Source organism: Lichenostomus cassidix, chromosome 19 (assembly GCF_008360975.1).
Source record: "Lichenostomus cassidix isolate B80296 chromosome 19, HeHo_3.0, whole genome shotgun sequence".
NCBI lineage: Eukaryota > Metazoa > Chordata > Aves > Passeriformes > Meliphagidae > Lichenostomus > Lichenostomus cassidix.
The window spans coordinates 6,480,300-6,496,133 of record NC_139499.1 but is presented as its reverse complement, the minus strand read 5'-3'; the positions used below and the strand labels follow the sequence as shown (position 1 = coordinate 6,496,133).

Here is a 15,834-nt window from a genome sequence, read left to right as displayed (position 1 = left end):
CACCTTGAAATAAGGGAAGTGTTCCGTCATGAAATTGTAAATCTCACTGACTGGCAAACTCCCTGTCTTGCTGTTTTTGAGAGCCATGAAGATCAGAATGCTTTAGGGAGAGAAAGAAAAGCATTTTAGCCTCTTTTGCCTGACCCCTCACAACCAAAAATAGATTATTTTTCACAGTGTGTGTAATTACTCTGACTTTCACTGCCACAGCACATGTGCAATGATGATTTTAAGTTTTCTCTCAGTGGTTTATAACAATCTTCCTCACACTTCTTAACTCCTAGAGGTGATTCTCAAAGATCATAGAGCAGGCCCAACCTGGGTTTAAAATAAAGTAATATAGAAAGTAGAATCAAGGCCTTCAAATCCTGCTGGTGTGCAGTTATTTAAGGTTTTTATTTGAATGCTTTAACTGGAGAAGGCCACAAAGAGAGTCAAACTGACAGTGACAGAGGGATAAACAAAATTTGTCTGATCTACTTTGTTAGATCATTTGGAGGCTAAACCTGTGTGGTGACTGCTGTAGCTGATATGTTTTCTAGGCATTTCCTTGCTCCACTAAGCAAAAAAAAAACCAGTTTTAACACAGGAAAAGCCAAATAAGTGGGATCAGTCTAGTGCTGAAGAAATTTGCACCACCTAAAATTTTGCATTAGAGAAATGTCTTTTTTTTTTTTTTTCTTTGGGAATGATCAAGACTGTTCCCCTGCTTTACAGCCCTTAATTTCTCCGTGCCTTGGCCAGCCCCAGAGCCTGGAACGTTTTGTGATCAGCAGGGACAGGACAGAACACACCGGGAACAAGACAAATAAGGGCTAACATGTTGTTACAAAAACGATGCTGGAAACAGGCCAGAGGTAAACAGGGTATTTCCTGTAATATGAGGGCTTGAAAAAAGATTGTATTACCTGTAGGAGTAGATGGGTTTGGGAAACAGAGGCTGCTGGGATTCTTGGCTGCTTTGAGGAGCAATCCTTTGGTAGGGGTAGTGCGAGGAGGTGATGTAAGTCACGGGGTAGCTGCCACTTGAGGGGTACTGGGGGGACAGGAGAGATGTTATTTGCTTTAGCAACAAGCTCCCAAATAAAAAATATTTCCCACTGACGGCGTTATTCCTGAGGATATTGTGTGGGAAAAAAAGTATTTTCTTTTTTATTGCCTGGTATTTGAAAAAAGTGAGGAATTGTGTCCTATTAATTGTCTCCAGATAGTTTGTAATTTTATAGACTTAAAGTTTATCTCTCCTTTGAAGTTGAAGTATCTCAGCCTGCTCAGCCTCCCCTGAACATGTACACAAATAATTAATGATGTAATTTTACTGACATTAAAAAAAAACCCCAAACCACCAGTATAAAATACTTCACCTTAGAAAAATCAACTGTGAAAGCAAAGCTGCTAAAAATGTAGGAAGAAACAGGGAAGTTTTGCCTGAGCCATGTTTGGGGTTGTGTGCTATTTTTTTGTTGCTTTTTTTCTTTAGGTGTAGATGGTACAGAAAGGCAAAAACTGAAAACATATAATATCTGCTCCTAAAGGGAACAGCATCCCAAAATCTGTGTTAAAACTGCTGTTATTGTGCAAGGCAGGGGAAAAAAACCAACAGACGACTATGAGAACTTTAGTGGATGCACCTGAATATATTTAAGATGAATGTATTATTATGGAATTTATTATGGAATAAGTCAGTAATGTCATTCCAGGGGTCAGGAGAGCAGCATATGAGACATTTTTGAGGTGGTTTTGTCTCATGCTGAAGCCGTTGAGCTCCTCCCTGTCTGTTCCCTCATAGTCAACTCCAAGGATTAGACTTCTCCAAGAGGAGTTCATGTGCTCTTAACCACCACCTCAAGTGACTTTTTTCACCACCATTTTCTGTATCAGAAAGAATAGCCAGGACCCCTAAAATCAGACAATATTTATGCCACCCTTGCTTTTCTTCCGGGACCAGCAGCAGAACCTCCCTGAGAATTGCTGACCTATCTCTTCAGGAGATCTCTAAGCCTGTCCAGCTCCCAAAACAATAAAGAGATGGGATCACCGTGGTTTAAAAAATCAGGTGAAAGATTGGAGATAATCCACATAAACAGCCTGGATTCCTGGCTGATTCCAGCACCAGAGTTCCTGTAGATTTGCTCTAAATTTTTTTACCACAGCAGTTGGTCTTTTCCTTTCTGAATATTCCATGTTTTTCTACCCCAAATTAAACGGTTTAAACCTGCTGGAAAGAGACTTTCAGGAGCAAAGGAACATTATCCAGTTTAGGTAAGATAACATCAGTTGGCTTTCGGGGAGCTCCACACGAGAGGAATTTCTGCCTCTACCAGATGAATCTTTCCAGATGAGGGCATGGCCAAAATTAGAAGTCCTGTCACATGCTATTAAAAAAATCTACCTGGATGCCTTCCCTGGTGCTCAAAGGTTGCTGAGCCCTGTTCTGGTGTTTTACTGCTCAGCTCCAGCAGGCCTGGGCCATGAGGTTTGTGTGGTTCCTCTGGAAAATTATAATGTAGCTCTCGAGACTCATTGGGAAAAATCCCTTGGACATCTTCTTAGTTTCTAATTGTAATCCCATTTTTTTGGGATCAATAGCTTCGCTTGGTCTTGGTCTGCATCCCCTTAAAATTCCTGTGAGGGGTTATCATATGCTTGCAAAATATTCACAGTTTATTTATTTATTCTGTAGTCTGAATCATTTATCTCAGCTCCTCTGTAATTTTATTTTGGCTGCTGGAGTTTTCCTTGCCTGTTGGCTTTTATCTTTCTAAAACTGAACTGCCTGAAATGGAATGTGGAAAACCAGACTGAAGAGACCCAGTTGTTTGCATGGTGAAAGAAATGAAATGTACATAATTAATCATGTCCTGCCTTGTTAAACTAAATATTGAGCACAATTAGTCTCCAGAGCAGCTGTGAACTAATTTCTGTGTGCACTCTGGTGCTCCCTGCCTTGTGCACTGGGTGCAGATTTTTCCCCAGAGTCGAAAACCAGGCAATTCCTACAATAATTCTGATTTTTATTGGTTTTGGTGGCTCTTTGAAAAGAAACAACACTAAGACGGGGCTGGTTTTGATGTCATCATGAAAGGCAAGACCTGGGTGTTTTAGGGATTATTTCTGTTTTATTGGTTTCATTAGTCCTTTTTGAGGGAAGGGAGGCTGGGGAATGGTCTGGAACGACAGGCTGGAGCTGGTTTTACAGTCTGCCATGGCATGAAAGGTGTTTTATGGTGGGTGGGTGAGTGACTCCAGCAGTGGCTGCTGCTTCATTCGGGTCAATAATAACTCATTTTGCGGCTGAGTCACCATTTCTGTGTCCAGCAAAGGGGAAGGTGAGGCTGTTTTATCACCTGGACAAAATTAATGAAGAGGCTGGATCTGTTTCATCCCTCTAATGAAAACTGAGGCTGGGTTTGAACATCCTTCACTCCAGGGTCTGTTCTCTGGACTGGAACTGCCTAGGAGTGATTGAACTGCCTCATTCCAGTTTGAAATGCAAAGCAGTCATAATGGGGCTGCTCCATGCAGAAGGTGTTATTCCACTTCTCAGTCACATCCCATGATCTTTTCATTTTCCAGTGTGTGATTATGGCACAGGGACAGAAATTCCCCCTCTTAGGACTGCTTTTTTACCTATTTTTTTAAAATTATTCCTGAGTAGTAGAACACATTGCCAGATTTCCCTATCCTAACATTAAGAGCACAACTATTGAAAAGTCTGACAGAAACCTGCTGCACTTAAGAGATTTGTCCCAGTGCCAGCCTGCAGGTGGATGGAGGATTTCCCTCTTGGTGCCTGTTGGATCTTGCCTGGAAGCTCCCAGGAGCTTTAATTCTGGAGGTTTTAGGAATGTGGTCAGTGCCAATGGGTGGTAACAGCATGGGTATCAAATCAGCAAGGACAGGGAAGGGTGGCTGCTGCAGAATGGGAATTAAAGAAATTCAAAATATTCCAGGAATTCACAAGCTAAGTGGGGTTTCTGCTAAAGCACCTCACCACACAGAAATGGCATTTTTATGGTGAGTGAGATGTATGGGGATGTGACATATCCACAATAGTTTACATTTGCAGGAAAGACTTTTTGGTAAATTAATCCTTCATCTGGGACCATTTTCTTCCAAAATAACAATAATCAAATGAATAGATTTTTAAGTGAAGGTGGCAGTGCAATGTCACCTTTATTTTCCTTCTATTTTAATTTTACTATTACCTTTTATCACCTCTATAGAGTTTCAGGATAACAAGAAAACAACACAAACAAATTAATTATGGCAGTGTTGATAAGAATTTAAAGATTGTTGCCTTTTTTGCATGTGATAGAGGGAAAAATCAGGCTCAGTAAATCCTGGCTGGTGGAATGTCAGTGTGATAAGTCAAATAAAAAGCAAGGAGTGATGAGTGTTTCAATGACTCAATAACACCACACGAATTAACAACCCCACTGAAATGTCACACTGGAACCTGGGTTTGTTTTTTTTTTTTTCTGCCCAGTTTTAAATCCTTGCTCTGTCAGTCATGTTTTTTATACTCTGCAAGCCAGTTGAATGAGATGGTGCAGCTGATGTCACAAAATCTGTCATCAGTCCCTGAGATCAAAGGAGACAGAGCTCAGCTGGGAGCTTTTATCTTCACATATTTTTGAGTTTCCTTGAAGTTTCACTTCATTCGTTTCTAATGGTTGGGTGTTTTGGAGTTGGTTTTTTTTAATATGGATTTCTACCCATAAATCTGAAAAATCCTCATTGCCTTAATTTCACCTCAAGTTTTTTTTTCTTACATTGGGCATTTCAAGCCCATTTTTATTTTGAACATCTCACTGAAAATTTTGTACCTTGCAGATAATTGAGCATAAAACAGGAAAATTTCAAAGCATTGAAAAGCACCACCTTTTATACTTAAAGGAAATTATTTTAAGTCAATAATAAAGTCACATTACAGAAGAACTACCTTAATGTTGCACATTCTCCTGCATCATCAGCATTATTGTCAATTATACTTCAGCTGAATAATCTTTCACTGGGGATGATGTAAGAGGCAAAAGATTGCAAAAGAGATGTGTGTGCCATCAAGCACAAGGAAAGTGAACATCACTTTGGTGTTCCAATTTTACTTTAAAATATTTTTCTACGTTTGGTCTGATTTTTAAATATACAGTCACATATATTAAGTTTTTTTTCTGAAGCTAAAGCACAGTTAATTCCCTGGGATCCTGAAATACCAAGAGTTATGTTAATAATTTATCTGGCTTCAAAGTAAATTTTCTGGAGTGTAATGGTGAAAATAGAAATATGCTGTACCAAGATTCCATTTTTACAGGTTTTGGCTCTTTTTTTATTTTTCTTTTTCTAAATGACCATTGTAAAATGTGTTTAGCTCTGGTTCTTTTAACATCTTATCCTCATAAGCAGATTGTGTGCATATAAACATGGCCCTGCAAACCCACAAATGTAAAGATATTTTAGAATATTTTTAAAAATTATTATTACCACAATTATTGTACCATTTCAGTGCTAAAAATCCAGGGATTTTGGAAAGGTACTGACCTGATGGAAAGGGTGTGAGGGGCAATACATCTGCTGCACTTGAGGCTGGTAGCAATACAAACCAGGCTGCCCTTCCAGGGGGGAAGTCCTTAGCTTCATGTCTGAATCCTGCTGGAAAACAGGCAAGGAATGAGTTCTTAGAAAAAACAACTTTATTTAAAATAAGATAGCTCTGTTGGTTGCTGTTTGGATTTGCCTTCATTATATTTACTTTTTGGGCTTTAATTCTGTTTTAGTGAGTGTTGATAGAAGTTGGTTTATGTTCTAATGTACCAATCTGGGGATGAAGCTGTCCCTGCCATGGCAGGGGGTGGCACTGGATAATTTTTAAATTCCCTTCCAACCCAAAGCACTCCATGATTCCATGAAGCAATTCCTGCATTTCCATACTTACAACCTAAAAAAAGGAAATCCCAGGCCACATTCCATGCAAAGAGCAATTCAGAAAACATCAGGCTCTGTTTATATATATATATATATATATATTTTTTTTTTTTTTCCCCTGCACACACAAACCACACACTCCAGCTTTCATCCCTGAGTGTGCACATGTGTCTCCCTCTTTTTTCATTCTCCTTGATTTTATCTTGCAGCCTGTCAGTAGCTCCAGCTGGCTCTGGAATTTTGGCATTAGCTGGAGTGTGAGGTCTGTCATGTACAGGATAGAGAAGAATCACACTGGGCTGACTACTGGGTTCAACCAAGATGCAGGGAATATGGGAAAATTGAAGAATTTAGTAAGAATCTTATTATTTCTCATTATTACTAATAGCACTTCTGCTTTCAAACATGGCCAGCTCTTATGGCATTTTAGTTTGTCTGATAAATAGTATTAAATAAACATATATAAAAATTATACATCACATAATATATAATATAAATTTTATATATAATGTATGTAGTATACCTACTAAATACAAAAATATTTAGTATTTTTGTGGTATATTATTATGAGCACAAGTTAGACTTGGTTTTCACATCCACTATTAATAAATATCAGTGCAATTTTTAATTATTATGTTACTCAAAAATATCAGTGACCATCAGATGAAGATTTTCAGAAATCCAGAAGCCTGGAAGTGATTTAGGAGTTGGAGGTTGGGTGCTGACAGAACCAGGGGAGGCACAAAGCAGCAACCACTGAGCTCCTGCAGTACTGCCTTCAATTCTGCACATCCTGCAGCCCAGGGATTTAGGAAGACAATGGGAATTTATTTTTTTTTTTCATCAGCTGCTCATAGGTTTTGCACTGAACTCCTCTGACCTAGATGAGTGTTCATCCAGGAAATAAAAGATTTAGATCAATTTCCTCCTTAACCTGGATGGCTTCAATCCCCAGGTATGTTCCCTGACAACATCTCTCCATTCCCTGCTCTTAATCCAATTCAGTTTGTTTTTTTTAAACTCCTCATTCATTTGTTAGCCCACGAATTCTTCCTCTCCCACCCATGCAGAACCAGCTCAGGGTCCTCCTCTGAATATCTCCTGCAATATTGGCAGGTGGAGTTGTTCTTTTTGGCTGCATTAGATGATCAAGATACACTTTACACCTTGGATCACGGCAGAGATATTGTGGAGATACTGGAGGGTAATTTAATTTGCTTTTCAGGGATCTCTGCTGCCCTAAATTGGCAGCTGCCTCTATCTAGTATTAAAATTAGCCCAGGTAACTTTACACTGCACATATAAACAGTGTAAAGAGCTGATTTTTTTTTTTTTTTCTGGCACTGATGTCTTAGAGTTTTTCTTCTATTTGCATCAAGAAAAGTGCAGGTGAGCTGAGGTGTTGTGCCAAATCTGCTCCACATCCTCACACTTGAAAATACTCTTTTGGGACCTTTTGTCTCCCAGAAATTGATGGCAAATTTTGCTGTCAGAGTGGATTTGGATGTCTAGAATCCATGGAAAATCAAATCTAATAGAAAATCATTTGTCCTTGTTCATCTTTCTGAGGGATGTCTTCCAGCAGGGAAAGACCATAACATAGAGAATTTGGACAAATAAATATAGGTCTGTCTAAATATATTTTCCCTGAATTTTAGCCCACAATTAAATATCCATGTAATAACATTAAGAAATAAGAAAATACTACAAAAAGCACACTTTTACCATCAAAACCAAGGAAAAGAATTGCGAAAAGCCACTGACCATGACCTGTGAGCCGTGCTCCTGCCCCGTGCTGCTGTACTGCAGGCTGTTACACCACGGCTGCTCGGCAGAAATATTAGGAATATGGGTGGGAAACGCCTCAGGCTCCTCAGGACCTGCAGATCCCGGCAGCCCCTCGAAGCCATCGATGCTCCTGTGATTTTTGAAGGGAGAAGCTTCAGGTGGGAGGGCTTGGTGTGCTTCCTGGAAAACATCCTCGCTGATCTGCCTCTTGTAGGGGTGGAAGGGGTTCCTGCTGCTCTTGAGGAAGCGGTCATAATTCCCAGCAGTGTTTTCCTCGTAGCTGAATCGCCGGAATTTTTCCGTGCTGAAAGATGCCTTGAATTTGTTTTTGCCACAGTGGATTCCTTGGCTGGCTGGGTATCTGCCGTGGATTGGATCCTGGGATGGGGAAGCAGGGCTGGGGCTGTGAGAGGATTCGGAGCTCTTCCTTTCCGTCCTGCTGTCTGACTCATAGGGTTGGCAGCTGTAACTGGGGTTATCCTGCGATGGAATAGTGGCATTTAGTTGTTTAAGATTAGTATTTAAGATTCGATGAGCAAACATTTTGTTATTTTCATTATCTGAATTATTTATCCATAGAAATAATTTCTATTTTAATTACATTATAAATACACTACTAATGTGTTGAAATGAACAGTTCTAACCATCTCCATGCAGAGAAGACCTAAAAATATCTAAAGGGTTTTCTGACTGCTTGGCATCCAAAACTGTTCAACAGTTAATTAATAAAAGCAAGGCCAGGTTGGACTGGGCTTTGAGCAGCCTGGTCTACTGGGTGGCATGGAACTGGGTGATCCTTAAGGTCCCTTCCAACCAAACCATTCCATGAGAAAACCAATCTATCCTCGGAAAACAGGGCACCTTGACTGGTTAGTCTGACAATCCCAGGGGAAAGCTGAGGTATGATCGAGTGATGAAAGATTAAATGACAGGAATGTGATAAATGCAAGTCTTGTCGCCTGCAAGTTTAGTCAAATAAGCTTGATCTCATCCCCTGATGGGGTTCCAGGCTCCCAAATTTGTTGGTGGTTACATCACTTCCCCTCATTAAGGTGGCCACACTCATCTGGAGACACAAGGCAGGCTCTGGGCAGATGTTGCCACCTTCCTGTCTCATCTCCTCCCCTCCCTTCCTCACTTTAGCAAAGAGAAAATAGCAGCTACTGAAGTGCTCTTTAATCTGGAGGAGAAAGGCTGAACCAGGGCTGCAGTCTGGATCCTGGCACCGAAAATATGCATATTTTCCCTGACATCAGGGATGAGTAATGACTTGGATGCCTTTGAGAAGACACACATCAGCCAGGAGCAGGTTGTTGTGCTCAGGGAGGGGGGAAATGGAATGTCCTGTGTTCCATAAAAAGACAGACAAGATTATTGAATGGTTCCTTCCCTCCTTCCTTCTCCAAATCCCAGCTGGATTTTGGGAAGTCCTCATGGGGAAGTCAGTGGAACACACAGCTTTTCCAGTCACTTTAAGGAATGGGATAGAAAATTTAGCTGCAGTTTAAGATTAGCTGAGCAGGATAACTCAGATTTCTACCCTTCAAGGATAAAACATTCAGTGTTTGCTCTGTCACCAGTAGGTTTGGTGAGATTTAGCACAGATGAAGTTTTATCTGACCTTTGAGGAAAGAGAACAGGCCTGGGCCAGTTTACTCACACTTTGCTGAACTGGGGATATTGAATCCCCCTGTGCCTTCATCAGGTCTTGCTGGTCCCTTTCCAGAGTGTCCGAAGGAGAAAATTTAATATTGGATTGATCCTGGAGTAGCGAAACCATCACCAAATCCACGTCAGACAGAAATCCTGTTATGGCAAAAGCAAATTACAATCAACATTTTTTCAAACTTAAGCTGTGAAACAAAGACTTTGCTGGGTGCAGGTGGCTGGACAGGGTTGGATATGCAGCTGGATCCATCCTGAGGAATTCCTGATGCAGTGGAATTTTTTTTTAAGCTCTTAAGGAAATGTTCTGTAGATGCAGTTCCCATGAAGATGTGATATGGGGTTTGTATGCATCCAGCACACCATTTTTATAAAAATCAGTAATTTCTTTGTTTTCTGTAGGATCATAAGTTAATGAAAACTTATTGTTTTGGGGTTATGAAAATTTAGCAATGTCATTTTATGGAGAGATTATGAGATAAATGCACCCCAGTTGTTTCTAGAAGGACTATATTAAAAAAGGGATATTTTTCTATCATTACTCAGACTGATGGTTACGACACACTTACATTTTCACTTTTGTCTTTTATTAGTCCCAATCCCTTCAGCCCTTCTGTTCTGTTTTGCATGACTTAAATATATCTGAGATATGTAAATGACTTCATCATTCCATCCCTGGTTTTGTAAGTTGGATCTCCTCTCAAGTTCCCAATCTTTGATCTTCGGATATAGGAGACATATCTGATGGTGTTCTTTGGATTAAAAGGAATAAATTTAATCTTGAGGTGTTTTGTTTTCTACCATAATTTTTTCCCTTGTTCACTGTGGCCTTACAGTAAAACAAAAGTAGAACTTGCATTATGTCATGCACCAAGTGTTAATATAAATATAAAGGTTTTGTCCTCATAGTTTAGATTTCAGGTGAACAAATCAGGGAAAAAAAAAGCCACTTTAATTCAAGAGTTAATCTGCCAGGTCTTTGCCACGTGTTGAAATAGCTGTTAGGTAAATAACTGAGGGGTTTGTTAGGTTTGCCTAACAAAGATGGATCACCTAAAAATGTGGAAACCTATTTTTGCCTTTATAGTTCAAAGAGAAATCTGTATTTATGATGAGTAAGACTGCACTGCCCTGGGGGGATGGAGCACAATGGGGCTTGGAAATCAAGCAGGAGACCTGCAGTAGTATATCAGGGAAAAAAAATGATGTGAGATAAAGTTCAGAAATGTCTCAGGCACAGGCTCTTCTCCCAGTGGCTTAACTGGAGGCTGATGAGGAGAGAGATTTCTCATCTTGAAAGGAGCAGGTGGGAAAACTGACAGCTAGGAAATATATGAGTGTCTATTTGTAATTTGTAATGTTCCACACTGTCTGCCCTCCTAGTGCTGCTTTCCCACTTATCTTCAGGTTATACAAAGCTGTCTCTGGCCTCTCTTTTATACTGCAATTTTTCAGCCCAGCTGCCTCATTTGTGGTCTTGAGCATTAGAATTTTATTAAAAGCTTTTGCACAGGTTCAGTTCTTGCCTGGTGGCTTCTGCATGGCGAGAGGCTTTTAGCAAATCCTTTCTTGAAAGCAAAGTGAATTTATCACGGTGGTTTGGACAGTCACTACAAAAGGTCCAGGAAAACCAAATTATTCTTGTCCCTCCCCTCTGAGACCTTTGCCAGGTTGTGTTGATGAATTGCATTTTGGTGTCTCTTGGAGGCTGGTAGGAAAGGAAAAGTCTTAGTGATATTTTAGGCTACAAAAATTTCCCCCTGCGTAGGGAAAGTGTTTTCTTTTTTACTATTAAATGAGAAACAGCCTTGGGGAAAGTATTTTTCTTTTTTTTTAACTATTAAATGAGAAGCAGCCTTAAATAATGTTGGGCTGATAATCTGTATTCAGTGGTGGTTGTTTAATGCCTTTGTCAAGCATCCATTCTGGAGGATCTCCCATATGGGGATAAATCCCAAGGCTACAATCCCAGCGCTGTTTTCACTTTTCACATTGGCACCAGCAGCTCAGTAAGAGCTGCACATCCAGGTTATCCTCATCCTGCAAATGTCTTGCTGGGAGAGAGAAAACCCTGGCCATGTACTTCTGATTTTCATCTTTTTCATGCAGTCCAAACTTCTCACTCCAAAAGCCATTTGCAACTTCACTCTCACTGCTGTGTCTCACAGCAGGTTACAAATACAGCTCAGGAGAAACTGCCAAATCAACATGCTGAAAAAATCTTTGCTGCCACTATTTATTAAATCTTTTTTTCGTGTCCCTCAGACACACTTAGTTTTATTTTGTAGAAATAATGTATAACAAAAAAACCACCCCAAAAACCCAAACAACAAACTCCTAAGCACTTTGCATTGTTAATACAGATTTTAGCAAAGAGAAATCACATCACTCACTGACAAATCTCCTTTAGGAGAAGAAATTACAGCCGGGGGAGGTTGCCAATAATCAGGATTACAATAAATCATTTCCAACAAACTGTTCCTGGGAGACAGAGCTTAAGGAAGTTGTGGGTTGCCTGGATGGTGGATGTGCTAAAGCAAACAATGATGCTTTGATTTGGAAAGAGGTATCTGATTCTCCCAGATGTAGCTGGAACCATTTCATGTCATTTTGACTGCTGTAAATGTTGCGTGACCATCCGAGGCTCCTGGGATAAGATAACTCCCTCTAAAATAAGGAAATAGTGAGAAACTGTAACCTCAGCTGGCTGTTGGGGTAAGCAAGGCAGCAGCAGCTGATCTATTAGCTCTGCATGACTGAGTCCTGTGGCACAAATCCATGGCTTGAGCAGTTCTGTTTGCCAGTGCAAAGAAAGAAAGAACTTTTTTGGGATTTTTTTCCCCCTCAAGTCTTTTTGAGAAAGGAGCCATGAGGTTTTAGAATTCTATTTTTCCTTTTATAGTTAAAAATCCATCATTTGTCAGTCAATAATGTCATGTGCCAAATATTGTAGAGGTGCCCAGAATGTTGTGGCTAACACTTGTCATGGAGACAGGAATATTTCTACGCATAATTAATTATGGAAAACGTCCAGAAAATGAATTTATTAACAAGGATCAGATTTTTTTTAAAAGACTTTTCATGAATTCAAGACCTTTCTAAGGTTATTCCTGCCAGGCTGACTCTGGAGGTTGGGTTGGCTCATCAGATCTATCATTGCTTTGTTGATCCCTGACATTCTGCTCACTAAAGCTTGCCCTGTTTTTAGGAGACATTTCCAGGAACAGGATTTGAACGTGCACAGCCCAGCACTAAACTCTGGTTTGGCCACATGAATTCCTTATTGCTTCCTTGCTTCTCTTTACAGGATGTATTGCACCTTGATTACAGGACACTTGAGTAACTTTACAGAGCTTCCAAGGACTGTAATTTCTTTTCTTCGGAATTGAAATCTGCCAGTGAGTTGGTTTAATTTAACTCTGCTATTTTTGCTTTCTTATTCAAGGGTTCTGAGCTCAATTCTCTCAGGGTTAGCTGTGATTGCTGCCCATATTTCGCTGCCTCTGGAAAGAACTTTTTTGCATATTTAGAGAAAAACAAGATTAATGTGACAATCTCAAGGATGAGCCAAGAAAATTTGCAACCACAAGACCTTTCTGCATCCAATTCCACGGGATGTGTTTGCTGCCAGCTTAGCAGTGAGGTACAGAATTCCTGGGAGAGAAGGATGCCATTTTTAATGAGATCATTCCTGAATTATCAGGGTTCATTTCTATTCATTAAGAACCACCTGTAGGCAAGGCTCAGTACCAGGGGAGCACTGTGGACTGAGGCTAATTGTCACCATGTCCAGCTGTGCTGTCCAGCAGGAGTGGTTGGGAGCTCTGGAACATCCAGGTGCCTCCTGGAAAGGTGAGGACAGTGTTTGCAGCAGGTTTTCAATCGGATTAAAATCTTAATTTTAATTCCTGCAAATGTGGAGGAACACATTTCTAAAATACTACAACTATCTGTATAAATAAACTTAAAACAATCCCAAAAAACAAACTCAAAAGGCATTTGTCCCAAATCTATTTTATGGGAAAAAACCAATTTTTAGGGGCAGAATCAGGACTTTTTTTGCATGGCTGGACATAGTAAAATTTATAGGTGATATTTCACTCTGGTGTTTGGTCCAGGTTCTGATTTTTATGTCACCATTTTAGCTTTTCTTCTTTACTTAAATTGAAAAAATATTTTTCCTGCATCTTTTAGTTCTGACACCAACTGTGAGGATGGAAGGCCATGTCTGTCCCTACAGAGAGCTTTATGATTTATTACAGTTTTCTTATTTTTCACACTTATTTTTGAGATGAAATGTTGTCATTCTCATTCTGAAGCCATTCCACACTTTTGATTACATCTGTAGCCCTTCCTGGAAGGATTTCTGGTTCTGCTGACACCTTTCTGGGATGGAAATGCCAAAACCACCTGTGGTGTTTAAGATGTAAACACACCATTGTGGTTGCTCTCCAAACACACAAAAATTCCTTAAAATTAGAGGAAAGCAGATCACAGGGTTCTCCTCAGCTGCATTGCAGGTCCTGCAAAATCCTGGGAATGGATTTTACCTCTAGTTCTAAAGTATTCATTTCCACAGGAATAGAAAATTCATGCAGTATGGCTGAAATAACATAATAAGAACTTCCCTATTCCTTGTAGACTGGGCAGACTCATCTCTGGGAGGTTCTTAACACAGAAAAGTCCCTCACAGGTGCTGAACTTGCACAATGAGCTCAGCAAAGAGGGAACTCAGCACTGGACAGAAACCAAGCATGGAAAAATTCAGCTGAGAAGGTGAATGAGTTTGCCGCACGTGGACACTTGGTTTTCCCCTCACCTTTTTCCTAAACGCTAAACCACCTTTCCAACTCCACCATGTAGCCTATAAAATAGATGTCAGCTCTCCCTACCAGCCTTGCAACCCTGCCAGTATTTTCAAACCCGACCCTTTGCATACCCTGTCCTGTTTTCTGCATGAATGCTTGCGCTGCTTCCCGGAGGAGGGGTATGAAATTTCATTGCTTTATTGTCCACATCTAAGCATGAAGTCAGACACGGTTCCAAGGGCTGGGAGCAGTTAATGTGATACAGAAACTCTGTGATTCTGTCATGAATAACCAGCTGGGTTGGCAGGAAAAACCAGCAGTGGAGATAACGGCGTTTGCAGGCTGAGGGCAGCAGATCTGGAGCTGAATTCTCTGGGCTGAACTCAGAGCAGAGTGTGGGTCTGGGGAGTGGCAATGACCAGATGCCACAAATATAGCAAAGCTGGCAATATAGCAGCCATGGGACTTAGAAAAATAATTTCTAGGAAGAAGTAAGGGTAAAAACAGGCACAGTGGCTAAATTCAATGATAGATAAGGAGATGCCTCCTCTGGCTCAAAAATTCATAAACTGCAGATTGCTGAAAGCTGGGAGAATGTCCTTAGGAATGATCACTTTGTCCTTCTCCAGGTGTCCCTCACACTCCCTGCACCTGTGCTTCACTCTTCCCTTTTTTACAGCCCTGTTTCACATCATCATTTGTGAGCTTCAGTGTCCCTTTCTCCTATAATTACGTGTTCTGTCTCCCACGTAGTCCTTCATCCATCCTCTTTCCTTTCCTCTCCCTGCAATGACAGCCTGTGTCACTTTACTTTCTTCTATCACACCGGGAATGTATCTTTTGATATATTCCAGTGTATCCCTTTCCTTTCTGTGGCTATTCTGGTTCCCAAAGCAGTTTATGGGCTGTCCACAATATTTTCTATATCCACAATATTTTCTATACCCACAATATTTTCTATACCCATAATATTTTCTGTATACTTTATATAAGGTTATATTTTTACAGCCCACCATTGCATTTGAACGTAAAGGCAAACACCAGTTGGTTTTAAAGCAGCTAAGAGTGGAGATTGTTTCCAAAAATGTGAGAAGCACTGATATAATAAATAATGTGGGTCAGGGATTGCCAGCTACTACAGCCCCAAAATACAATAAGCTGTGATCTTGGTCCTTGCTGCTTGCATGTAAGAAAAGATGATTAATAAGCAGCTATTCCCATGAATTCCCTATCGATAGCTCAAGGGCTGTGTGTGCCACCAGGTGCCCTATTAATCCTCTCCAGGGGACACACGGTGTAGGATTTTGGGAGCCTCCTCATTTGTTTGACGTTCCTTTTCTCCCTGGGTGAGTCACTCTTATCTCCCTGTGACTTGAGAGTTCATCCTGGGATCTCATGCCATCTTTGTGTCTTTATGAGAAGGTGTGGATGATGATCCACCCTAATGGTTTCTGTTGCTGGCTGTGGCAGCATGTTTTATGACGGGTGTGGTACATTCCCATTTTCTCTGTTGTGCATGTACAGCCCCACCCGTGGCCACTCCCACCCTCCCACTGGGAATCGCCCACAGTAAGCTCTGTAATTACCTTTATTTGATCTGAGGAATGGATTTGGGAATCTTATTTGCACAGTCGTAAGCTGAGTATGT

The 15,834-nt window shown here is 40.5% G+C and overlaps 1 protein-coding gene across 1 annotated transcript in view; it reads right to left on the bottom strand.

The window, feature by feature from the left end:
* FOXN1 (forkhead box N1) overlaps positions 1–15,834 on the bottom strand; it is a 35,169-nt gene that overhangs the window by 7,684 nt on the left and 11,651 nt on the right. The window contains exons 2-6 of the mRNA XM_085078258.1: positions 9,374–9,519; positions 7,690–8,193; positions 5,542–5,649; positions 909–1,036; positions 4–100 (exon numbers count right to left, since the gene is read on the bottom strand). Of these exons, the coding sequence (XP_084934384.1) occupies positions 4–100; positions 909–1,036; positions 5,542–5,649; positions 7,690–8,193; positions 9,374–9,493 (957 nt within the window). The 5' untranslated portion in view covers positions 9,494–9,519. The remainder of the gene's footprint in view (positions 1–3; positions 101–908; positions 1,037–5,541; positions 5,650–7,689; positions 8,194–9,373; positions 9,520–15,834) is intronic.